At 40.3% G+C, this 26,394-nt stretch overlaps 2 protein-coding genes across 2 annotated transcripts; both read left to right on the plus strand.

The window, feature by feature from the left end:
• Positions 1-1,133: 1,133 nt before the first annotated feature.
• cratb (carnitine O-acetyltransferase b) lies at positions 1,134-17,862 on the plus strand. The gene is made up of 15 exons (XM_083766045.1): positions 1,134-1,491; positions 2,025-2,252; positions 2,684-2,802; positions 4,286-4,339; positions 6,543-6,708; positions 10,132-10,306; positions 10,650-10,740; positions 10,943-11,030; positions 11,443-11,543; positions 12,583-12,702; positions 14,404-14,526; positions 15,171-15,306; positions 15,436-15,498; positions 15,935-16,072; positions 16,481-17,862. Exons 1-15 carry the CDS (start codon positions 1,453-1,455, stop codon positions 16,682-16,684), a joined length of 1,845 nt encoding a protein of 614 aa, XP_083622171.1. The 5' UTR covers positions 1,134-1,452; the 3' UTR covers positions 16,685-17,862.
• Positions 17,863-18,147: 285 nt separating this feature from the next.
• ppt2b (palmitoyl-protein thioesterase 2b) lies at positions 18,148-26,094 on the plus strand. Its single transcript, XM_083772620.1, has 8 exons — positions 18,148-18,593; positions 19,631-19,784; positions 20,238-20,333; positions 21,383-21,490; positions 22,518-22,601; positions 23,393-23,477; positions 24,148-24,202; positions 25,332-26,094. The coding sequence occupies exons 1-8, from the start codon at positions 18,411-18,413 to the stop codon at positions 25,473-25,475; spliced, it is 909 nt and encodes a 302-aa protein (XP_083628746.1). The 5' UTR covers positions 18,148-18,410; the 3' UTR covers positions 25,476-26,094.
• The last annotated feature ends 300 nt before the right edge of the window (positions 26,095-26,394 follow it).

Genomic DNA, 26,394 nt, shown 5'->3' on the forward strand with positions numbered 1-26,394 from the left:
GGACTAAATATCTTTGTAACAAGGCCAATATTTACATCAGTGTCATCTTTCTAAGCCTAAGGTGACTAGTTGAGAAGGTATGTATGAGAATGTATTAACCACTTAAACCCTATATACTTTGTTGTATATCAAATAGCGAAAATAGATAATCTACAAGCTCTCAACACTTCACAGGCTTGTATATCAGCTATTTCTTAAAATAAATCTTTGCCCAAAATACTGGGATGCCAGGGTTCATATGGTTAAATTAATTCAATAATTGACCCTCTTGACCTTTATTTGGCAGTTGACGACAAATAAATTCCACCACATGCAATATTAAGCAATAAATATACAGGATGCATGCCGGTATCGCCATGTTATTTTCAATAAATAAATCACTACTCTCCAAGGACCAGCATGGCTAGTGTGTTGCTGAAAATGTAACTTTTTAAACATGCCTCCAGAGTCCCTGTTGTATGCCTTCCTGTGTCCCTTTTGTGCCTGTGTGTGTGCCCGTGTGCCCGTGTGTGTGTGTGTGTGTGTGTGTGTGTGTGTGTGTGTGTGTGTGTGTCTTTTTGGGATGAAACTCGTACATTTTGTAACTTTTAAGTCAACACTGCCTCAGCACCATAAGAGGTCTTTTGTTTATCTATAGCCTTTTTGAACAATTTCTTTGAGGTGGCACTGTGTTCAAATTTAAATATTTTGCCATGTAAGACAGACAGGTATGTAAGGCAGGTACAGTATAGGCTATGTAAGACAGTCAAGAAACACATTTTCTTTGTCAAATTTTTCTAGTAAAGCCTTACAGTTCATATAACAACAATATAAATGAACTGTCTATTAGCTACTCATCAATCATCATAAAGCAGATATGATCCTAATAGGTGTTATTATTATTTATATTCGTTATAGACTGAGGTATGCGCGTGCATAAAGTGAGTGGCATTAAACGTTTAATGCAATCAGATAGGACATTCATTTAGTTTGGATGTATGAGCTGTCAGTGTCTCTAGTCTAGACTCTTCTAGGCCATGGTCTAGGCCCGTCAGAATGTGTCACTGACACTGACACCTTGTGGCCAAACCATGCAGGGTATGTTTAGATGTGTTGACGGAAGCCTAAAATAACATACTTCGTGTGTGGTCCTATGGTGTGTAGTAGTGGTCCATGTGTGTGTACGTGCACTGTTGCATGCGATATTTGCTTGGAGTGGAGGAGAGTGGATTACTCCATTTTATGTCTAATATTTTTGTAGCTGTTGCTCTGTCGTGGGCGATGAGAACGTTTGACGCTAAATAAGTTAGTTTGAAGAGGGTTCAACTTCGACCTCGTTTGACATTTACTGCAGGCTCCCGCCTGCAACAATCTTTGCAATCTGGCAAATAAACAAGTGTAGAATAGCAAGAAAGAATTTGCTTTCCTGTAGTTTTTCAACCCGATGCAACAGTGACACGGCGGTGAGGAAATATGATCCTGAGGAAATTTCAGCGAGGAACTCTGTCTCGGGTGAGTTGTGTTCATTTTAGCTATAAATGGCTAACTCAAAGAAAGTCAACAAAAAGTTACTCTTGCCTCGGCATTGGACAAGCTGGAAGCAAATGACCCTAGAGATGATCTACTGTTATTGTGTATGAGCTCACAGCTCAGATGGAATCTTAACATTTGATAATCACGGGCCACAGAACGAACGTATTTATTGCTAGCCTACACCCTTATTTTGTACTTCCTACTTTGATATGCCCTATCCTTGTCCTACACCTTTATTTGTTATTTGATCAGCAAAGCACAGGCGTTTTGTTTCAAAGTAGAATAAACAACGCCTGTGTGGTCTAGCAAAGCACAGGAATCGGGAATGGACGGGGGGGGGGGGGGGGGGAGCATTCACTCTCCAGTTTAATGTACTGCCTTAAACCTAAGTGCAGGTATACACTTTTAAACTTGACAAGCATTAGGTAGAGTTAGCACTGGAGGGCATTTCATTTTAAAAAACGAGACAAACAAAGCCTCATTAGTCTCATAGACACAATGCTCTCTTCCAGGTGGTGTTGAGACAGGAGATGTCCTTCTCGTCTGTGGTGGTGCCGACCCAGCCAGTGCCTCCACTGGCACAGACTTTACAGCGTTACCTGACAGCCCTGGAGCCCCTTCTTCCCCCGGATGAGATCCAGCATACACGGAAGATGGTGCAGCAGTTTGGAAAACCTGGAGGTCTCGGTCAGCAACTACAGGAGGGTCTGGAGAAAAGATCCAGACACTCCAAAAACTGGGTCTGTGTGATATCAGTTTGGGGAAAATGGCGCACGTAAACAAATAGACAATTTGTTCCTCAAAGAATAAAGAAGAGAGAAAAAAAATGTGCAGTAACAACATAATACTTGTCCAAAATGATCAATGATCATTGATGATCATTGTTACTTCCCTCAACGTCCTGTGTCTCTCTTCATTCTTATATCTAAATTGGGCAAGACACTGCGTAACATAATCTTTATTATAATAATAATAATAATACTTGGCTAAATCATCTATTCAACGTCTTTACTTCACCCAGGCCTCTTGAGCTGGGCTGTGTTGTTGTAAATAGAGATGATCTATAGATCAGTTGATCTATAGTTGATGGTTAGATAGATTTGTTGACTTGTGTTATGGCTGCAGCCAAGTAGCATGCTGCTTTCTGAAGCATGATCTGTCTTCTTAATAGATTGCAGACTGGTGGGTTCAGTGGGCATATCTGGAGAGCAGACAGCCCCTTCCTGTGCATTCTAACCCGGCCATCTCTCTTCCCAGGAGGGACTATAATGGCTGGAGGTCCCAACTTGTGTAAGTGATGGATATATATATATATATATATATATATACTGCAAAAGCAGACAACCCGCAACACCCCAAACTAGGTGCAATAATGGAAACAAGGAAGCGCCAGCACACAATACATTTTGAATAGAGGAAGGGAGAGCTGGCGTGGTCCTTTGTTTGTTGAACTGAATACAGGTGCTCGTTGGCGAGGTTAAATCATGACATTAAAAGAAGAGGATCCAAGGCACTCTGTTCCAGTGAGGTGAGAAAACACAATAAATGTCCCTTTCACATGGTTCATTAGTCATTACCTCTGACGAACAGACAACAGACGAGTTCTGGCCAGATGGGCCTTCCTCAGCGTTGTGATCACAGAGTTGTCATTTATTGTGCACTGGCGCTTTCTTGTTTCCACCTTCTAGTAGTTAGAATAATACACAGAGGAATGAAATGCCTTCACACGGCTTCTGGAATAAAGGGCTTTTTGTTTTTTTCACTGAAGCTGTAAACCTTAGACAGAGATTGCAAACTGAGTTAAGGGATTTAATTGGATCTGTGCATAACTTTAGGAGTCCATGCTGGAGAACTGGTGATTTAATAAACAAAAATATCACTTCCTCTGTTTTAGAGTGATCGCTTCCCTCTACACCAGAACTGAAAGTCAACATAAGACTGCATAACTTTAGGACAGTTTTCAGAAGGTTTTAACCACCATGACCTTCCTCTTGGGTTCCATGTGGTCCTCAGCCAAATGATGGAGAGTTGGTAACCAAATGGACCCTAATAGTTTTATACCTCTTGAGAGCGTAAAATGAAAACAAATGGACCCATACCTTACCATTTGGTTTCATTTTACGCTAGTTCTGAGAGGCTAAATGTCATCAAATGGTGGTCCGTGGCTCAAATGCCAAATAAATAATGGGAAAAAAAGAAAGATGTCCGTGCTGGAGAACTGGTGATTTAATAAACAAAAATTGTTCAATAAAACAAACATGAACAGCCAGGGTTCTACTTCTGCATCATCGGCAGTAACAACAAAAATATCACTTCCTCTGTTTTAGAGTGACCGCTTCCCTCTACACCAGAACTGAAAGTCAACATAAGAAACAATCCCGCCGCCATCCTGTTAAAGGAGAATTCCATGCTAGAAGGCTTTCTTACCTTTCTTTGTAGTCATTACGTCCCCACCAAACAGGTCCAGGTGTTTTTTTGTGCAAAAACTCCTTATTGGCTATTTCCCCTACCATAAGCCCCCAATGAATTGCATTGAATTGAATGGGGCTATGGGGTGTTGTGCTAATTCGCTTATTTCCATCTAAATAAGTAGTAAAGTGTGCCGCTTGGGATATTATTTACATTATGAAGAGAGGATATACAAAAAATATGTAATTTTGAGCGATGGAAATAAGCAAATCCACAACTTGCAGAACTGATAATATCATAGCTTGTTTATTACAGCACAGCTGAATGACCTGCTTTTACACTGCTTTTTCATCTCTTTGCACAGGTTTGCATCCAAACTGATCGCTGCAGTACTGGACTTCAAAGCCAAAATCAATACGTAAGTTTAAGCTGATTGACAAACCAATACCAAATAGAATATTCTAGTCTTCCTGACTTTCACCTTTTTCTGATGCCAGGTGGTTGTGGTCAGATACGTAACTTGGAACAATACAATTTCTTCCAGAAAAATAGACCAAAAGGTTTTTGGGACTCAAACATGTTTACTTTTCAGCATACTTAACCACTTTAAACCGTGCCATTATAGGCAATCCTTTTCAAAACAAATTCAAAAGTAGCAATCGACATTCCACAAGCTTGTCAGAATCATTCTGATGTGGGTACACCTCATGTACATAAAAACACATAAAAATACATAAGGGTAATATTCACAACTGCTTGACCTTTTGCTTAAATACCGGTAGTTGATAAACATTTCTTACTCTGATCAGACACACAGACGTTTGCCAGATGGCACTGAAAAAAGTCCTCATCACTTTCTCCCTGCACCTATTTTAGTCCTCTAACCTTTGCCCTTCTTGGATTAGCTTGTGTTACTTTAGTGCATGAAATTTTATTCCGGCGCAGTGCCGGGCCAGTACAGTACTGTAACTGTATCTCTGCTAAGTTCTCTGCATGCACCAGCAGCATGTTAACCACTTAAACCCTATTACTTTGTTAACTGCGGTCCCCCAGGGCTCTATCTTTGGCCCCCTGGTTTTCTCCCTGTACACCAAATCTATTCTCTACAATAAATCTATTCTCTACAATAGCTAATTTAAAAACATTCTAAAGAATGTTTGCCTATTATGATGACATGCCCAGAATATGGACGTAGGTACAAATCATGGTTAACTGTCGTCATGTCATACTCATCAGTCATCAACCAATCAATCAACTTTATTGTCACAACACAGTTAGGTTAAAGTGAGGTGAAACTGTTGTTTATGCAGGCTTTCACTTTTGTAGTTTTAAGGGATAAAAAAGAGAATTAGAAGTAAAGAATGGAAAATAAAAAGAGCACAAAACTGTCAAAAAGGTAGCATGTTAAAAATCTGCATTCTGTCATATAAAGATGTCTTGTTTAGTGTGATTAAAGCATTTAGAATCTAAGCAGCTACAGTATGTGATTAAAGCAGCTATACAGCACTTTCCCAAACAGTGGGGCGAGGACCCATTTTTATGGGTCCCTTAATCTTTAGTTTCCTACATTTTGTTTTTAATAATTATAATTTCTTGAATAAATAAAATAAAAATCTAAGACATTCCGTAAATTAGACAACAAATGAAGCAACGAGTTGTGAGCTGGTAGATCTGCTCTTTTCACCAACTTGGGTCCCGGGAGAATGTACAATTTCTCTTTTGCGTCACAGGCTAAAACGTTTGGGAACCACTGCTAGAAAGTGTACTCATGTTCTGTTCTTATCGTACTGAACTGTTTACCTTCTACAGTGTTTGCATAGTCTGTATACAGTCTGTATACACTATTTCTTTTAACACCTGTGAAACACCACACACACACACACACACACACACACACACACACACAATGATTTCCTGCCTTTGGCTACATAGAAGTGTATATTTGTACGTCTCTAAAACGGTGGACCCGCTTGTAAACAAGTGTAATGCTTTATGGTGTCGTCCACTCACAGTTAACAGTCTTTGTATTGACTATTGAGTTGTGCTTGAAATGTACTGTAATTCTGCAAACTAAATACTTCAATCAATCAAAAAGCATTATTATATGACTATATTATATGGCTATTAAAGGGATTGTGACATTAAAAAAAGGTTTTGGAATTGTTCTTGTTCTTTTTAGGTTTTCTAATCTCAATTGCACCCAAAAAACATGAACTTTTAACATTCAGTAGATTTTCTGTGATCTGGGGTTTTCTGGCTCAAACAGGTGCTCTGAAATCCCATATATGTCAATGGGATTTGCCAGCAGATGTCACTGTTTCACTGTGTTGCCTGTTTTCATTGTAGCTCAAAAGGCCCAAAAAAACCCAAAGAAAACTTCAGACCACAGAAAATCCACTGAATGGTCAAAGTTCAGGTCTTTTGGGTGTAATTGAGGTCATAAAACCTAAAAGAAAAAAGAAAAAGAAAAATAAATGAAAATGAATGTCATAAAACCTTTAAGTCTAAATTAGGCTATCAACATGATGAAAATGTACTGTTTACTCGAGCAGTTTAGAAATCACATGTAAGAATAACTTTAGGACTAAAAAATCACACCATGACTGGTCTGTCCCCAACAGAGGTCAGCTTCCCGTGGAATTAATGCGAGGGAAGCCTTTGTGTATGGAGCTGTATCCACTGCTTTTCTCCTCCTGTCGGATCCCGGGTCCCAAACACGACTGCATCGTCCACCACGGGAAGACGCGGCGCTCTCCAACGCACATCACAGTGGTCAGAAACTACCAGGTATGAGCTCATGATCTCACGCTGTCATAGGAAGACCTCAATCAGTCTGATGCATCGATTACAGCCTCAATCAGTCTGATGCATCGTCATCGATTACAGCCGTTGTTTACATCTGGTTCACGTTGCGGGTCACGTGGGCCTTCAAAATAAGGGTTTTCACTGAAAAACACTGGCAGTGGCGAATTAATTAATTTGTTAATTAATACCTGGCAGTTAAATCTGTGTTAAAAGATAATACTAAACTAAACATGCTTCAACTTTAGTGATTGACAACAAGCGCAATTAAACATGCAAGTTTCATACATTACTCTTCATATGACCACGGCCCTGCCTCGGACTATAGGTGCGTTACCCGTTCAAATCATATCAAATAAATAACGGTAAAGGGTCACACACCAAGATTCTTGCATTTTGAACAACAGACAAACGTTTCTGCTATCCAGCCTTCATCAGTGTTGGATAGCCGAAAAGTTTGTCTCCTGTTCAAAATGCAAGAATAAATGATTGAAATACAGTCTTGGTGTGTGCGACCCTTTACCGTTATTAAGTTTCATACATCAAGGGGTTGATTTAGGACTTCTATTTTACTTACTTCTATATTACTAATCTAATTACAGTATTATGATCTGGGGGCGTGTGGTATGTCATATTGCAATTTTGGGCATGTTAAGAAGCGCTTTTGACACCCCGCGGAGTGCGCAAAACGGCCTTGAATTAGTCATGGGTGTGTTTAAGGCGTGTTTGAGACGTACCCAATCAACATGTCCGTACTATTCTATTTACCAGTCAGCTGATGTCACATACGGAATGCGCACTTTGGGGATCGTGTTATTACATTTCTTCAGGCTGGCACCATAGAAGACATGACATGACTTTGTCACATTTGGGTTAATTATTCCTATTGCACTGCATGCTATCACCTTTATGCCTCAAAAGAACAGACCCACCTATAGGCCTACCTTTTAGATCGGAATGGAACTGCGAGTAGATAGCAGCATATTGACAAATTGGCAATCCATGCGTAATGTTCGTCTAACCCCCGAACATGCAAGTTCGTTTGATATTGTTTAATTCGATAACGATAGAACCATGTACCATACAGCGAATGAAAGCAAGATTCCTAAGGAATATGGAGATTTTTACATTTAATAAAACGGTTGAGAAATGAGAGAACCATGAGTGTTTATAGGCTAATATCAACGTTTTTTTATGAAAGACAAACGGGCTGTGAACTTGAAGAGCTCAATCACCATCCCGACACGGAAGAAATATAGCCTAGTGCATGCATGTATATGCACTGTTTCACTTGCACACAGTAGCCTACACACGCTCTTTATTTGTTTCTATTGAAAAACACCAGTAAAATAACGTTTATTATATTTTATTTCATTCAAGTCACGACGAAGGAATGAGTTGAATGCGTGCTGCGTAATGCTGTGGCCCCGATGGTATGGTCTTCGCTGAGTTCGCTCGTAGCATTTTATTGAAGAAGACTTGAATCGGGTGTGATACAGCGTATGAAAGCAAACTTCCCACGGATTATGGAGATGTTTTTATTTATTTTTAAGGTTGAGAAATGAAAGAATTATGGCCGTTTCTAATCTCAACATTTTTTTTTAAAAGACGCAAAACTGCCATGTCTCATAGAAACAAGTAAATAGGTCTATAAAAATAAGCGCATATAACAGGGGTCTGTAACCTATTTTAAATGAAGTGCCATGTTTTTATTTTCTAAATAGTGAGTCTGCCATATCCAGATTAATTTGAATGACACCACATTAAAATAAAAAAACATATTTTGATTGTCCACAAATATAAAGTTCTTCCTTCTTTTTAAATATGTTCTTGCACATTGTTATAATGATCATTATATATCCCCCTGCAGTCAGAGTTCATAGTTTTAATGAATGAATGTGATGCATTGTGAGCTGGTATAGATCTGCTATTTTCAAAAGTAATCTTTTAATTTAATTTTTGGATTAGCCGTCCTTAGTTGGGCAAATGCATTCATCTAGGGATCCTTGACATGGGAATGTGCTGTGTGAGGATCACTGGTTTAAACAACATTAGGAGAAAAGCCCAAATAACCACTTTAGAAACCACACAGAAAGCAACTTTACAGAAAAATAAGCCGCTTATAATAAACAGACATGGCAACACTCTAGCAGCCTCACAGAGCCGCTCAAGTGTCAAATCAAACAGTGCTTTTTGCGTTTATGAGGTGGTCAGACCCACGTCTAATCGTTATGCGCTGAGTGTCTTTAGGTCAAGGGGCTTAATAGCAAATTGCGCAAAGCGAAAATAATTAACATATGGACACTCCCACAATGCTAAAATATTCAGCAACGCGGTAAGCCATAATGTGTGTGCGTTCAACACGGGCCAGTGCGTTCAACACGGGCCGATATGCCTTTCATAATACGAATGTGCGCAGAGCGAGGCCAATTTATGTATTTCCATTGGTAAAACGCACCTTCAAAATCTACCCACAAATGTCATAACCTACTGTTTAATGAGAGGAAGAAAAACAATAACATACAGTACACTTTGCTCCCCCCCCCCCCCAATGGCAGAAATCAATCAAATCCAACATTTTAAATTATGCCAAAAATTTACAATACTACAATAGATGCATTGCAGCTCAGTACAACATGTGATATTATGGCCCAGGCCGTAGCGTAACGGTCTGGGCACCGGACTGGTGATCCAGTCGCAGTGTGCCGCGGGTTCGACTCCCGGACCCGACACGGCCTTTACTGCATGTCATCCCCCCATCTCTCTCCCGTTTCCTGTCAGCCTACTGTCTGTCCCTTCAAAAATCAATAAAAAGGCTTAAGCCGCAAAAAAATATCTTAAAAAAAACAAAAAAACATGTGATATTGTATACAATTACAAAAAGTATATTTATTAATGTGTTAATGTCAGAGCATGTCTCATGAGTAGACCCCCCCCTTCCCAAAAAAAGACAATATTTTACTTTATATCTCGGCCACAAATCATGGTGTGAATGTCATTGAAAGTGCCGATGTCATTTATTTTATTTTATTAAAGATATTATTTGGGCTTTTTGCCTTTATTGATAGATTAATAGTAGTTTTGTCAGGAGCGGGGTAGAGATGGGGGGAAGACACGCAGCAAAGGTCGTCGGGATCGGGACTAGAACCCGCGACACACTTTCAGGATGGATTACAAGCCTACAGGTGGTAGGTGCCTGGACCGCTCAGCCGGCCCAGGCCGAAAGTGGCCCCATGTCTGACACCGCATTGCAACAAAACATAAACTGACAAATTGCAAGAGACACAACTTACAGCGAGAACAGTGTCTTCACTGTATGTAACTGTAATAACCTTTGTTCCAATAGTTATTATTATTATTATTAGTATGATGATCGTGTATCAACACAGTCCTTTTTGCTTCCTCCAGTTCTTCCAGCTGGATGTGTACAACAGTGATGGCTCTCGGATGACGGAGAGTCAGATTCTTGGTCAGCTGCTGAGGATCAGGTCTCAGTCCTGGAAAACAGACAAGGAGCCGATGGGGATTCTGACCAGTGAACATCGACATACCTGGGGAGCAGCCTACAATCGCTTGATCAAAGGTACACAGGTCGTGATTGTGTGTCCTTGCTTTGTCTCAGTGTGTTTGTTGCACATTTAACAACCTGTCCACTTAAGCCCCCCTCTATGAGCTTACTGCTGCGTCACGAGCTATAATAACATGCACAAAATAGGATGTCCATATGCCCACGCTGGATCTTAAGAGTCTGTGAGCATGTCTTGTGTTTCACTAGAGTCCATGGTGTTACCGAAATCAGTATCAAAAAGTGTCATCAGCAATCTTTAGAAAAAACTAATAATCTTTTGCCTACTTCAAATGTAATACAATAAATGTCCCTTTAGCAACTGACAGATGCATTTATATTTTGTCTTTGGATGATTCAGATAAACTAAACAAAGAATCCGTGCAGGTGATTGAGAAGGGACTTTTCAGTCTGTGCTTGGACTCTCCAGTCATGAGGATATCGGATGAGAAGTATGTACCAACATGCACGCACACGCACACGCACACACACGCACACACACACACACACACACACACACACACACACACACACACACACACACACACACTCAACTACTATACATACTCCATCATAGCTCCATCTAAAAAATAGAATATTGGGTTTTGTCACTGCACTGCAAGCCCAGAATAATTCCTTCATTTACGTTGTCAGATATGCTAGTCGAAAGGCCGCCCAGATTCTGCATGGAGGAGGGACGTTCTCTAATAGTGGCAATCGCTGGTTTGACAAAACCCTGCAGGTGAGCGACTAGAATAGTCATATCTACTAAAAAGATTATGTTTTATTGTCGTAGAGGCTAACCTGTCAAACAACATTTTCTGTATAATAACAGTAACAGACATTATAAATTAGCTTTAGTGGTTGTAGGGTTCACATTGCCGATCTACAATATCACATCACTTAGCCATGCGATGCTTTGGGTGATTGTAGATCGGCTATTTTCAGCGCTTGACCCCGCCACACAACTGTACACGTATAAATTAGTATAGTATAAAGTATAAATTAAGCAAAGGTTGTGTCCAGGAACACAAACTGCAGGGAAATAAATCGTCTTTTTCTTTCTATCTCTTTTTACTACAAAACCTGAAATACAGAGGAAACTTGTACCATCCATGATTAAGTCAATAGTTTGTCTCGTGCTCGTTGTGTAGTTTGTGGTGGGCGAGGATGGATCCTGGGGTCTTCTCTATGAACAAGCTACTGCTGAAGGTCCACCGATTTCGATGCTACTCGATCACATACTGGAGTACTGGTGAGACAGTGAATGTTCTGTATGTGTTTATTCACTACTCCCATCTCTAATACAGTGCTTCTCAAAGTGTGGCCGAGGGGTCCTTGAGGATGTTGCAGCAAAATGTTGTTTTTGTCCTCAAATGCAGTGAAAAAGGCTTTAATGGGAAATCACAATGTTTCGGTCTATAAGACCTTCATCAGGCTATCTTTATGACTGGTTGTTCTCGTTTATTCATATTATGAGAGCACCTGTCACCCTAAATAAGTCACAGTTAGGTGTGACCTGATAGGTCCACCTTAGGTTAGGCGGCCTACAAAAGATGGTCTCTCTGTTGGTTCATATCTGAATCATAAATATAGCCTGATGATGGTCTTATAGAGTGAAACATCACAACATCAACATAAGAAGAGCACCCCTCACTTCACACGGGTGAAGTGATGGGATTCACTGACGGGAAACAGTTTGAGAACCACTGCTCTATTATGTTTATACATTCTGAATTTATTCTAGGGCTGCAAATGAATCCTAAACATTTTTTTTCTAGGGGGTAGGTGGGTGAACCACGGTCACAAAGGTAACTTCTGGACTTTCGAGGTGCACCATAGAACCAATCCGCACCAAACTTTGCACAAACACTGTTCAGGGGCCTGCCATGACAGTAGTCTCTGATCTGCACCATACGATCTGCATCAGAATAGTCATACCAGGGGCCACCCTGGTATGGGGTTGTTCTGTTTGCCCCATGTGTGCATTTTAGTTTTTTTGTGTGTGACTATTTTTCTGGCAGTGTTTAACTCTTCAAATTTCTATAACTCAAGTGCAATATATAGGGTTGGATTTGAAGGCTGTGTAATTTTATTTTATTTTCATTCACATTTGGGTGAAGTTGTCAATAGAGCATAATAGAAATGTACAATACTTAGATTACTTACTTGCATCACCGCGATCATATATGTAGTAATTGGATTAATTTTCTGTCGATTGACTAGTTTGTTATTCATTATCTTTAGACCCCTTGTTCACACTAATTTCATAATATTTTCCACTATATTTCCAGTGAGCAGCCAGACCCCAAGAGAGCGCCATTAATTCCACTGCCAATGCCAAAGAAGCTTTACTTCCACATCGACCGAGACATCAAACGGGACATCGAACATGCCAAGCAAAACCTGGATATGTAAGTTACTCTTTTCTCACCTCAGCCCTGTGAACAGAACTTCTGAAAATGTCCTTCCTATTTAGGCCTGATGGAAAGGCACCTATTGACATGAGGTGAATTCAGGACACTTGTGGTCCTAAAGAAAGAACGGTCCCACTGTAAGCACCACTGTGTTTGCTTGACTCTGAAGTCTGAAATCCAGCAGCCGCAAAGACGGTGGCCTAAGATTCAGGAGGAGTGTAAACGTAATTATGTATCTCTCTGTTTACCGTTACAAAACACATGTCTATTGTTAAGTCTCACAGCCTCAATGGCATCCTTTCACTGTATCTCAAAGTCGTCATTGTCAATCTGTTTTAATTGTTAATCTTATTTTATGCTTCAGTACGTCGCACAACAAAATTAACCCTTTCCCCCCCAGTTGAAAATATGTTATATATTTTTTGTCGAGTGACATGTCGCATGACGCTGTGTCACCAGGTTTTCATCAGAAATGTACTATGACACTATGGCACATTTGTATTCCAACTAGTGCTAGTGGTTCTATCTTTTTTTTAACGGCCTGTTAGGGTCATTCAAGGCTATCTCTTCTTGTGCATTATTGCCCACTCATTTCTGTATGTCGTTGGCAAAACTGGAATTTTGACAAAAATGTCCACCACAAGCCATCATCATGGCGATGACCCCTGTGTGTCACTGTTCCTATTATCTTCTGTACTAGAAGCATAACTCTGGCTTTAGTGTGATTAGCAGTGTTTCCATTTCCACTTCCAGGGAAGTGCACCTCAGCACATATTTATTTGTGTGATTCCTACTCTGTACTGTGTATATTAACCGACGGCTTTGCACCTGCTATTCGTTGTCTAACAGGGTCCAGAACCATAACATTTGAATGTTGAAACTTTTCCGTTTTATGACCTGCAGGGAGCGATTATGACCATCCGCAGACCAGATCAATTGAATTAACTGATTGTTTATTTTTTCTTTCTTTTTCAAATTGAATGAATTGACCAAAAGCGAAAATCCTATTTTTAGAAGTGTGAGGGAGCGCTGCTCCCTTGGTTCCAACTCCCACCCCTCTACAACCCTGACGATTAGAGAGAATGTTCCATGAATAAAATGTCACTGGCTAGATTGCAGCATCAGACAGTCTGTTAACAGTGTGTCAAATAACAGCTATGTTGTTGTTTAAAAGTGTCCTTGGGCAAGGCTCAACTGTTTATGTTGTGGCTGCCACCTGCTGCCATCACCATGCATATACCACTCTTACTTTTAACATAATTGTAATTAGACATATCATATAGCATTGTAAAATAACTCATTCTGCTCATGTTTAGAATTCAGATTTGTATTGTCCCTAACTTGGTTTCACCTTTCGTACTGACTGTGTCCTGCCAATATCCATTTGTCCACAGTTGTCTGAGCACGACAACCTTTTAGATAATGTAGTTTCCACAGTCCCAAATATTCGGTTCAGCAGAGGTACATTTCAGTCTGGAAGAGATTATGATTGCACAATATAACAGCAGTTCAAAAGTGTCACAGCTCATTACTTGTTTTGTAAATTATTAAGTGGTGTGTGTATATTGTAAGGAAATGTACAAATAAAAACATGAAACATGGTTGTGTTATTGTACTGCACAAATGAGAAAACTTATTTCGTAAATTCTGTATAAAGGATCTGCCATTAATAATAAAAATCATTGCAATTCCCCACAGACTCATCAATGACCTCGACGTGAATGTATTTAACTTCAAGAGGTTCGGGAAGGAACTTCCTAAACAGCACAATCTCAGCCCCAATGCCTTCATCCAGGTGGCTCTGCAGCTGGCTTACTACAGGTCAGTCTGTCGGACTGCCTACCTATCCATGCATCAGTTAGCCTATTCATCATTTATTTCATGACAAATAGAATATTTTTTTTATCCTTGGACCGTTAACCACAACCACCAACTCTAGCGTCCCTGTTCTGAGGCTAACATACAGCGAAAATAGCTGATCTACAAACTCACAACATGAGCTTGTCTGAGCTTTCTGCGAAGAGATTTGCACCTATATCTTGCTTACCCTTATCCCTAACCTTATTTGCCAATTTGTACTATTTTGAAAAACATATTTGAAATAGCGGCTGATCTACAAGCTCACAGTGTGTCGATGTAGATCGGCTAGTTGAACTATTTTTAAATGTTTTTCAAGATAGTAAAATATGGCTAAGAAGTTTAGGGATAAAGGATAAGGCGCGGCCAAGATAGGTGTACAGAAAAAATGGGCCGGGCCCAGTATAGTCCCCTGGGGGACTACTCCTCCTTTTGTTTTCATGTTTGTTGTGCAAATGCATGGTGAGTTTATCCAGGAACACACCACTTGTCAAAGACATTGATGCAGGAAATGCACTCACTGTATTCTGACCTACCGATCTATAGATTGGCTATTTTGGGCAAGCAACACATCATACATGATAAATCAGGCTCTATCTCTTCTGCAGAGTGCACAATGAGGTCTGTCCTGCCTGTGACATCGCCACCCAGAGGATGTTCAGGGGAGGACGCACAGAATTTATCCGCTCGCCCACCAACCAAACACTTAAGTTCATCCTGGCCTTCGACGATCCAGAGGTTTCGGTGAGGGACATTGATGAGAGCTTTAAATCACAGTCACACTCTTATCTTATAGGCTGTCAAATGATCTAAATCAGAAAATAACTGAGGAAAGTAGGATGAATTGTTCATGTTGAACATGCTGTGTTGCAGCGGGAAGCAAAGCTCCAATTGCTCCGCGAGGCTGTGGATGCCTACACCGCTCTTACACAGAAGGTAAAAATGTATTTGGATATTTTTCTGTCCTGAATTTAGCCGTTAATGCTGTATTTATTAGTTTATAGAACATGCAGGCTTCTCGTTGCTGGTCGTGTGCCCATTTCTAACACTACCTCATGATCATACCCATGTGTGTTTGATGTGTGTACCTTGATTACATGCATACAGTACACTCATGCACACGAACAGGAAGTCAAAGATGGGTGGCAGGATAGAAACAGTTGGTCTACTACGGAAAACTATTCTAAATTCTTCAACTTCTGTGTTTAAATCTGCTTTAATGTCCTGATTCCAACTTCGTTTCCAACATTCTGTAAATTAGGCCATGTATGTACTGTATATTATAAAAGTGCACACAGCAAGCCCGTCATTACGAGCTAACAGTTGTTACTGTGCAGTTTACATTCAGAGGTTTTGTTTCTGTTCTCTCCAGGCTCTGATGGGTCAGGGCATCGACCGCCACCTGCTGGGACTGAAACTTCAGGGCATTGAAGAAGGTCTCAGCATCCCTAAGATCTTCATGGACACAGCGTACGGCCTGGCAACCCACTGGAAACTCAGAACTGGACAGGTGTGTGTGTTAAAACAATGTATTCATTCCATTTAACAAACGGATACCAAGTGCTGACAAACAGATACTCATCACCAAGTGCTTTACAGAGTAACAATTGATAAAGAGGAATCAAGAAAGATACAACACACGTGTTTAAACATGAGGCCATAATTCTAAAAATGGGTATGTTTATGGTTATTGTGTTGCACACATGACTCGAATTGTTCCATATTTCCTCAGGAAGTTTGACATTCATGCTTGAATGTTTAACTTCTCCAAATCACATTAACAACAGTATGGCTGGAACAAGTATAAAGAGAGAACATTTTACATAGCCTACACTGTGGCTAAATAATGAATATATTTTTAACCAGTTATTTAGCCCACACTGAAATCTGTCTGTTGCCATTCATTCTCTTTCATCAGGTGCCTGCTAACACGGACAGCGTAATGTGCTTCGGACCCCTTGTTCCCGACGGCTATGCCATTTGCTACAACCCTCAGGCAGACCATGTGCACTTTTCCATAACTGCCTTCAACTGCTGCGAGGAGACTCATGCAGAAACACTGGCACTGACCCTGAAAGACACCTTGTGTCACCTCCAAGAACTACTGCAGCCTACTGTGTAGAACTGCTGCGACTATGTGCGGTGTCTGTCAGCGTTTCCCAACCTGGGGTCTTGGCACCCCTTGAGGGACGTGAAGCCTTTTCTGTTTGGAGGTAGTCCAAAAGCACACCAGTTATAAAATATAATTATTCCTTAAAATAATAACTAGCAGATCTCTGCATCGCAACGCTTCGGCTATCGCAACGCTTCGGCCCTATAAGTATAGGGCTTAAAAGTCACACATTTTGAACTTGTAGATCGGCTATTCTCGTTTATCATATAAGTATAGGCCTTAAATGTGTGTGTGTGTGTGTGTGTGTGTGTGTGTGTGTGTGTGTGTGTGTGTGTGTGTGTGTGTGTGTGTGTGCGCGCGCACTTGTGGGGGGTATCAGAAAGGAAAAGGGGTTGGGAACCACTGATCTATGTGCTGTGTCCTGGGCATCTGTGTATCTATGTGCCATCCGTCTGTGTCGATGTGTAGATAACAATTTTATTTAAGCCAGATTTATATTGTATAACTATAATACAATAACTAGTAATTACATCCATTTTACTCTTATGCATTTTTCAGAATGAATGGCCAAACCCTTTTTATTCTTAATTCAATGTTTGCAACATATGCAGGTCCCCCCCCCCCCCCCCCCCTTGACTTGAATGTCTCCTAACCTAATGCATGCCAGCCTAGTACCGGAAGCATTAATAATGTCTAACTTCCAAATACTTGGTTCTGAGGTGCTAATGATTCATTATTATGGATGCTCCTCTTTCGACTTTCGAGTGCTTTTAAGCTAAGGAAAGCTGCTAAACTGCATTATATAGGCCCTACTGGTAGGTTAAAGTGTAACATTGTTGGAGGTGTATTGCTATAATGCTAATGAAAGTGAAATGGACAGTATAGCTTGTCAAAGAAACCAACACTTTTTTAATATACATCTAAGTATGTCTTCATTCAAATGATCTTGAAAAGCCATGAAAGTACTTGTAACATTAAATATACACTAATTGTTTTAGTTATAATTGTGTTAGTTTATAATGTTCAGCCATTTTGTGTTGCCAGCCAAGGTTCGAAAGGACCAATGGTTGTAAGAAATTAGGTAGGCCTATTTCTTAAACCTGCTTTTTTCCATGGAGAAGGATGCTGTTATACTATTCTGTATGTGCTTGCATACTGGTCAATTAAATCTGTTGGATTTATTAAGATACTGTGGCTTTATTTTATTGACACACAGACACACACACACACACACACACACACACACACACACACACACAGACACACACACACACACACACACACACACACACACACACACACACACACACACACACACACACACAATTCGGACGCAGCCCATATGATTTGAACATTGAAACCGGAAATGGCGTCACGTACGGAAGCACGTGTCGTTGAAAACCGGAATAAACAATGCCCAGTGAGTAAAAAAACGAACCTGTGGAGGTCTTATATACAGAGGTGGAGACTGGAGAGGTCTCAGTTGCTTGGTGTTTTCAATATTTATTTACACGTGGATCCAAAAAGGGAATGCAATAAATACAAGAAGTGACGGGTTCATATTAGACTCGAGACTTTAATGTAACGCTAATGTTGCTGGAAAAACAAATGCGAATAACAATTTCAAACACAAGTATATTTTAATATATTTTTAGGGGGTTTTGGGGGGTTGCTAAATGGTTTTTAAAGATTTTTCTAATTTCTAGAAGTATATATAAGTTTTAATTGAGCTAGTATGAAAGGTCCATATTCGTCTGATTCAAGCCGGCGGAGGACAAGCGGGGCGAGCAGGCTGCTGTGGCCGCTGCTCGGTGCATGTCTGTGGGCTGCAGTCGTCGGCTACAAACCGGTGATCATTATCCATGGACTGTTCGATAGCTCGGGCGAATTTGGGACTTTACTACGCTTCATCAACGACGTGAGTCATACATGTTCCTGCACAGACAATGTTGATCGATCATTACTTGAATACACTTTGAGGAGGCATGCAGTAGTTTGCAAGAAAACACGAGTATTGTGACATCACACGTTACCAATACCTTTCGAGGACATGATGTGCCTTTGCCAAATTGCGATCTAGATTTCTAATTATTTTTATGTTTTTAGATTAAATCATAATTTTCATTATGGAAAATTGTCTCCTTTTAATATCTAAATAGAGAGAGAGAGAGATTCGTCTCCATTCGTACACCTCAGGCTCATCTTGTCTGTTCAGTAACCTACATACACATTGTGCACCATGATCAACATTCATTCTTTCATTAGACGATCATTATGTTCTGATATATCAGCACCCCATTTTTAGATTGTTTTTCTAATGACCCATTGTGCTGGGTCAGTGATTGACATGGAAGCGCAGTAATTGTGTTAATTTGTGATAATAGGTTCTTATGATTTGTAATCTGATTACATAATCACATGTTCAGTAGTCAGTCCATACAATTCATGCATATTTGATATCGGCTGCTAGATATGTTTTTATTTTGCACAAGAGGCTGTTTACACCATGTCTGTATATTTGAAATGTTATACTTGTACTCTTACTTATAGTCTTATTCTTTATTTAATTAATATGTATCTGCAATTTATGAAAAGTTTGCACAAAATTACTATTTTATCCCCACCATAGACTTGTAATGTGACAAACTGAATTTGGCAGTTTTGGCAGGTGTATTGTGTAAAGGGGAAGTTCTATGGGGCCTCCAACAATTATATCTAGTTCCCTTTTTTGTGTGGTCAAGAATGGTAAGTTTGGTAACCTATTTTGAGCATGTAATTTACGACCTGGCCATTCCTTCCAAGATTATAGATTTGAATATGGCTGTCCATAAAGGTCCCTGCACACTAGACGCGTTTTCTGATTTTTAGCAGCGTTTTTCTATCGGTTTTCCGAAAAACGCGTCCTGTGTGCAACCGCCTTTACTCTCATTAACCCCATACCTTCTCTTTTTACAGTCTCATCCTGGAACCAACGTATCAGTTATTGACTTGTTTGACAGAAGCGCCAGTTTACAGCCGCTATGGAAACAGGTTGCAGGCTTCAAGACAGCTATCTACCCTATAATGCAAAATGCTCAAGACGGCGTCCACTTTATCTGCTACTCCCAAGGTGTGTGTGTGTGTGTGTGTGTGTGTGTGTGTGTGTGTGTGTGTGTGTGTGTGTGTGTGTGTGTGTGTGTGTGTGTGTGTGTGTGTGTGTGTGTGTGTGTGTCATATGAGTGAGTGAAGACAGAAAGAGCACTGGTGTGTCATGACACAACTACTGTATCTAAACAGCATTGTGGCATTTTAGTGATTGGTGAATACATCTATAAATCCTAAGCGTCTAATTTATGACCCACTATTCTAAATAGTGCTCTAAATTACTTTTTGGACTATTTTATGACACAGTAAAATCCTCAGTCTTTGTTTAACTCGGAGTGTACAAAACATAACCAAATGGTTGATTCCATTTGTACATTCTCAGGGTAAAATCACATCAGGATTTACTGAGTAGTGAAGCTCATGTTTGACTTACTGTAATTCATGTTTGATTATCTGGGGTTGTCCATGTTGTTTACAGGAGGGCTGATCTGCAGAGGGATCCTCTCCACACTCCCAGACCACAACGTTCACTCCTTCATATCACTCTCTTCACCTCAGGCTGGACAGTACGGAGGTGTGCTCCACAACAACCCCATGTTTTGATTGATTGAATACTTTTTATACAGTAGACATTAAGGCTGAATGGGTAACACAAAGGAGTCATGGGGACTTGCATTCTATTCATCAACATAGCATAAAAATAACAATAATACATGTCGTCAACAAATATACAAAACTCTATATGTACAAAGGAAAAGTGGCGTCAGTGAATGACACCTTTCTTTGGGAAAATACATTTATCTCCCCTTGTGGTCCCAGTTTGGAAAGAAACCAACGTTTGTTTTGTTTTGTTTTTTTAAGGCATGGTGTCAGGGCATTCCACATTTTGGTGTCGGTAGTAGAATGAGAATTTCCCATGTTTGTTCTATATTTAGGTAGTATACCAGATCGTTGTCACTCCCTCTAGTATTACTCACTTTAGAGAAGTAGTTAGTGGGGGGAAGGGGGAACTGTTTTCTACTTAGTAGATTAGAGCGCTGTTTGTGTTTTATTACAGCTGACATCCATAACTTTGATATACTCTTTACTGCCTGGGCTTCAAACCCCTGCATGAATGCTGACATTTCTACTGTTGAGCTATCGCAGAAAGCTTGCTTTGACCGAGGATAAATTGACCTTTGACCTTCATGCCGTACCCCTTGTCAACCAGTACAGTAGTACCGGTAGTCCTACCCGACGACAGGATCTACATGCCTCAATAGAAGTGCAGGGAGACCCGGCCACTACAACCAATGTAGTTTAGTGTTTGTTATATTGTATTAACATGCTCTACCAAACTTATCGGCAGCGTTACATACTGTACCTACTGCACCTTTATCATGTTGGTTAAGAATTACAATTAGAAAGAAAGTAACAATCCTGCCTATCCTCTTGTTAAATATAAACATGTAATCAGAAACCATAAAGCAGTCTAAAACAGGTTTATTTGAAACACGTGCTGCGACAGTATGTAAGGAAGATTGAAAGCCAAAGTGCAAAACGTTATGCAAACATCAATCACATCAGTTGTTTGGTTGCCATCGGAAATTAATCGCTTGATATTGATCGTCTTATCTCCTCCAGACACAGACTATCTGAAGTACCTGTTCCCTCAGTTTATGAAATCGAACCTGTTTCATCTGTGTTACACGTCGGTGGGTCAGCGGATCTCCATCTGCAACTACTGGAATGGTGAGTCCGGGAGAAATGAAAAATATCACAAATCTACATAGACAAGTGAAGTTGATGATATACCTTCTGCACATTGGATAAATCTTGTTCAAACTATCTTGCCCCTTCCTTATTCTGCATAATCGCCATTGGTGCTAAAAAGATTTGACCATAACTGACGTAACCAGGGTCACAAGGCCCAAGGGTCAAATCAGGGTCACACTGGGCCATATCCTTGGTGCCCTCCCTTTTCCCTCTACACAAGACATCTACAATGTCACGTTGAGCTTATAGATCTGCTATTTTTGACGAATGTTCATTCTAGAATGGAGACGGCACTAGGCGCTTTCTTAACCTATACTTACTAACTTTATTTATTTTTAATCTTATTTAGATTATCTTAGTACACATAACATTTATTATTATTATGGTCTTGTTATTATATTGTATTGTTGGGTTAGCACAGTCTACAACATTTCATTGCTTTTAGTGATATGAGTGAGTGACAAATATATCCCTCTTGATTCTTGAGAGACGACTCCTAGTCCAGTACCTGCCTGTAGACCCTATCGCAATTTGGTGTTGGGGGAATTTCTCACTTGAACTGAGTCAATGGGTCCCTAGACATGAAAAATCAACGAGGTGCTCGTCCGCCATAGCGCCACGAATGGCGCAATGGCCACATAATAAATGGCCGCCATCGGCTATGATGAAAATCCAACCTTTTTGTCCAGGAACTGAACTATTCCGACAGGTCCAAACCCACAGGAATTGTAATTTGTTGGGCTTGAAATATCAGTGCGAAATGTTTTCGCTCCTGGGGCCTGATAAGAAGTAGAAAAGAAAAAAAAATTACCAGTGGAATCTCTTGGGTTTTGATTAGCCATTGTGCATTGGTACGGTAGGAGCAATGGACATGCAAAGTTCAGGAGTTCGATATGGGCCCAGGATGCTGATAAGTACTGTACAGTTGTGTATCTGGCTGCTGTTACGCCAGAATGCCATTGGAAATGATTTGGTTGACATAATGTTTATTTTCCTCCCATAGACCCACACCACAGGGACATGTACGTGAACAACAGTGACTATTTGGCTCTACTCAACAGCGAGAGGCCTAATCCCAATTCAACAGGTCAGCAGATGTACAATACATAAATAATGGTTACTCGACAACCAAACCTGTGACCATGTATAGTTAAATAGTCTAGTAGTGCACCTGGACAGCATATCCTGTATTACTTGAAAGCAATACTGCACTTTATGCACAAGTTACTTTACTTACAATTCTGTATTGCCCTTTAGAAATGCTGCTAAACTAGATAGATGCATAGATGCAGATGATTTTAACTTGTACTTTGTTTCTTGTATGTATGTTTTTATGCTTTGTCTCGTAATGTACCGGAAATCAATGTCAATGTGCTTCATTGCCTGCCAGTTTAGTTTTTAAACTTTTTATGTGTTGTGTGGGGACTATGGATGAAATTTAGCATCTTTGCTAATTCCAGTGTATTTACGTTGCATTTATTTGTTTTGTTCATTAATATGCTTGTCGCGTCAAAATAAATAAAGTAAAGTAAAATAATAATTAATAAGTACTGTATATTAGTCACTTCAGCCTTATTTCAACATGATTAACTCCAGACATACACCGACGGCTAGCGTCCTGCAGAGCCACGCTGTAAAAAAAAAAAGGAAGAAAAATAATAATAGCTTGCAACATGTGGGCTTGGATTATAATGTTTTCTTTTTTTCAAGATTTTGGAAGGAAAAAATTGCTTTATTTTGGGGTTTTTTACATTTGTTTCAAAGTCTTTTGAAAACATTCACCTATAATAACGTGGTGCCAATATCTACTATAACAGAGTTTGTATGGAGGTGTGTTTTACGTGTATGTAAGTTTGTGTGTTCTGATGTTTCATTCAGAGTGGAAGAAGAATTTCCTGAAGATCAACAAGCTGGTGTTGATTGGAGGTCCAGATGATGGCGTCATCACACCCTGGCAATCGAGGTGAGTCATGTTCAGTTTCCATCTATCTGGTTAACCACTTTCAACATGATATCCCGATTCCCTATGTTGAGCATGTCATTATAGGCTAACAAAGATTTTGCTTCTTTTGAGCGACAATGACACAGTGTTGTCGATTATAAAATGTGGCTTAAGTGATTAACAAAGCTGCTCCCATTGGCTAGTTGGTGGGGATGTGGCAACCTTGTGTTGTAACCCTGAAGAAGCTACTGTAGGCTACCTGAAAACGAATTCGTTTTTATTAATTTATTCTAAATTCTACCACCAGTTTTCCTCTCTTATGAGAGTCCTGAGGTCATCTTTGTATCTTTTGCTCTACATGTTAAATAAATAAATAAGATCCTATGTTAAGATTCGTTTTCCCTCATTACTGAAAACCGATTGTTTGGATTGTAAAAAAAACCCTTTTCCTAAAGGTGATAAGAAATGTTTTATGTTTAGGTCATGTATACTTAGTTGCACGAAAATAGCCGATCTACAAGCTCAAAACAGCTATTTTACATCAGTTATTTTCGGTTCACGACATGCTAGGAAGTATAAATAAATCACAAATGAGTTCACCTTTAATCCAACTTCTTAGAGACTTGCTCTCTCTGTATTATGCCTCATCTTTAGGTAATCCTCATATGATCTCTCTCTGTTATCATTTCAGTCAGTTCGGGTTTTACAACGACAACGAGACAGTTGTCGAGATGCAACACCAAGATGTGAGTAGAATCAACTTTACATAATGATGTTTTGACCACATGAAACCACAATGTATCACAAACTGACACAGATCCTGTGAGATCCTGGGGCAACCGGGTGTTGTTGAGGTAAAACACTCACAACTGCAGAGGCATTGCCTCCAGCAAGGCCAGGCACTCAGTCACAAGGTGCTGCCACACTATCAAAAGAGCCGCGCACGTTCTCGGCTGCGCACAGCTTCAAAACCGGGTTTTTAGACAGCTGGTGGATGGAAAAGAAGCTCCACTTCCGCGGACGACTTGCGCGACGGCCAGATTCCCGGAAGCGCTCTCCTCCGCATCAATCGTCCGTGGAGGTGGAGCTTAATTCCCATCCACCAGCTGTCTAAAAACCAGCTGCGCACATGCCGCACAGCTTCTTCTGTCTGCGGCGCAAAACCGTTTTGCGCTTAGGTGTGGAAAGGGCTATAGCTAGTGTTCACACACAGGTGCAGGAAGCCTTGTGTCTTTGTCACTAGTGACATCTGCTGGTTAATCAGGGTGCTGATTCAGGGAGGGAACTGCCACTCTGCCAGTGATGCACAAATGGGGTAAAACAAAATTGGGCTCGTGCTAGACCAACAGTGGTGGTTAGCAGGGACCACATATTGGATCAAGTACACTGGTGGATGGGGGATTTTGCAACAACTATAATTTGAGAATGAAAAATGAACCCCAAAAATCAAGAGCTTGAATTCAAGTAATTCTATAGTTCAAGTTAAACTTAAAGGGGCATGTTGTTTTCCTAAACAGTAGAACGGTCTCTTCTTTTGTGTCTGATTATCTGAACCCATTAGTCTTTAATCCAACCAGAGGGGAGGGAGGAAGTATGAACATAGTGATTAAATGCACTAGATGTTTATTTTAGGTACAGTTAGAAGACCTTTGCCTGATGATATGAAAGGGATGATTGCTTCTGTGTTTAGTTTACTTTGTGGCAATCTCAGTTCAATGAGCTTTGTTTACTAAACCTCATTGAAATGAGATCGTCACAAAAATAAATCTATAACTTTTCTGTTGTCCTGTTTTGTATTGCATAATGCATTTTAACAACATTATTCGTGACTAAATCATCCTGACATGCCTCCTATATTCCTGTCTGTTATTACAGCTGTACTTAAGTGATGTGTTCGGTCTGAAGACCTTGGTGTCTCGAGGTGACCTCATCCTATGTTCTATACCTGGAGTAGAGCACGTCTATTGGCACTCCAATGAAACCGTGTTCCACACATGCATGGAGAAGTGGCTGGTGTAGCATGGTGCTTTGGAAAACACACACGCACACACACACACACACACACACACACACACACACACACACACACACACACACACAATATCCCAGTGACACTCAGAAGATCAGCTACGCTCTTCCGAGTTAAAATAACAAAGGGTTTTATTGTGTATAGTAGACTTTTTTTCCCTCTTTGTTTTTTTTGTTTCTACGCTCTTACTTCCACCATGTGTGAAACACTGCCTGCCCAAACCTATATCATACCTCTCTCTTTCTCTAATTTCAAAATATACACCTCTACTTGTGTATACTTCCCCCAGACATATACACCTCTACTTGTGTGTACTTCCCACAGACATATACACCTCTACTTGTGTGTACTTCCCACAGACATATACACATTTACTTGTGTGTACTTCCCACAGACATATACACCTCTACTTGTGTGTACTTCCCACAGACATATACACCTCTACTTGTGTGTACTTCCCACAGACATACAGTATACACCTTTTATTTGGGTATCCGTGTGTGTGTGTGTGTGTGTGTGTGTGTGTGTGTGTGTGTGTGTGTGTGTGTGTGTGTGTGTGTGTGTGTGTGTGTGTGTGTGTGTGTGTGTGTGTGTGTGTGTGTGTGTGTGTGTGTGTGTGTGTGTGTGTGTGTGTGTGTGTGTGTGTGTGTTTTGGACCTTCATACCTCAAGAGAATTCTACAAAAGCTCGCATCACTGGGCTCTCCTGTGGAGAGCCTGGTTTCCATTCACTGTTCAGTGTGCAGCTACTTGTTCTAGAGTCTGCCTACTCCAAACGGGTATGTGGTAGTTACATACAGTACATGGTACACGCACACACTTACACAAATAACTTCCGATCCGATCCGCTGATTCTCTCTAGACCTGATCTGCAAACTGCTAAGCGAAATGATCCCAGTCTAGTATCTTA

This window comes from Protomyctophum parallelum (genome assembly GCF_964188405.1).
Source record: "Protomyctophum parallelum genome assembly, chromosome: 1".
Taxonomy (NCBI): domain Eukaryota; kingdom Metazoa; phylum Chordata; class Actinopteri; order Myctophiformes; family Myctophidae; genus Protomyctophum; species Protomyctophum parallelum.

What these genes read in the sequence shown, in the direction of transcription:
- cratb (XM_083766045.1), top strand. Translation starts at nt 1,453, where the DNA reads ATGATCCTGAGGAAATTTCAGCGAGGAACTCTGTCTCGG. An exon ending in CTACAATCGCTTGATCAAAG is followed by an intron (nt 10,307 to 10,649) that starts GTACACAGGTCG and finishes TGGATGATTCAG; the next exon opens with ATAAACTAAACAAAGAATCC. An exon ending in CTGCAGCTGGCTTACTACAG is followed by an intron (nt 14,527 to 15,170) that starts GTCAGTCTGTCG and finishes TCTCTTCTGCAG; the next exon opens with AGTGCACAATGAGGTCTGTC.
- ppt2b (XM_083772620.1), top strand. Translation starts at nt 18,411, where the DNA reads ATGAAAGGTCCATATTCGTCTGATTCAAGCCGGCGGAGGACAAGCGGG. An exon ending in ATCACACCCTGGCAATCGAG is followed by an intron (nt 23,478 to 24,147) that starts GTGAGTCATGTT and finishes TTATCATTTCAG; the next exon opens with TCAGTTCGGGTTTTACAACG. An exon ending in TCGAGATGCAACACCAAGAT is followed by an intron (nt 24,203 to 25,331) that starts GTGAGTAGAATC and finishes CTGTTATTACAG; the next exon opens with CTGTACTTAAGTGATGTGTT.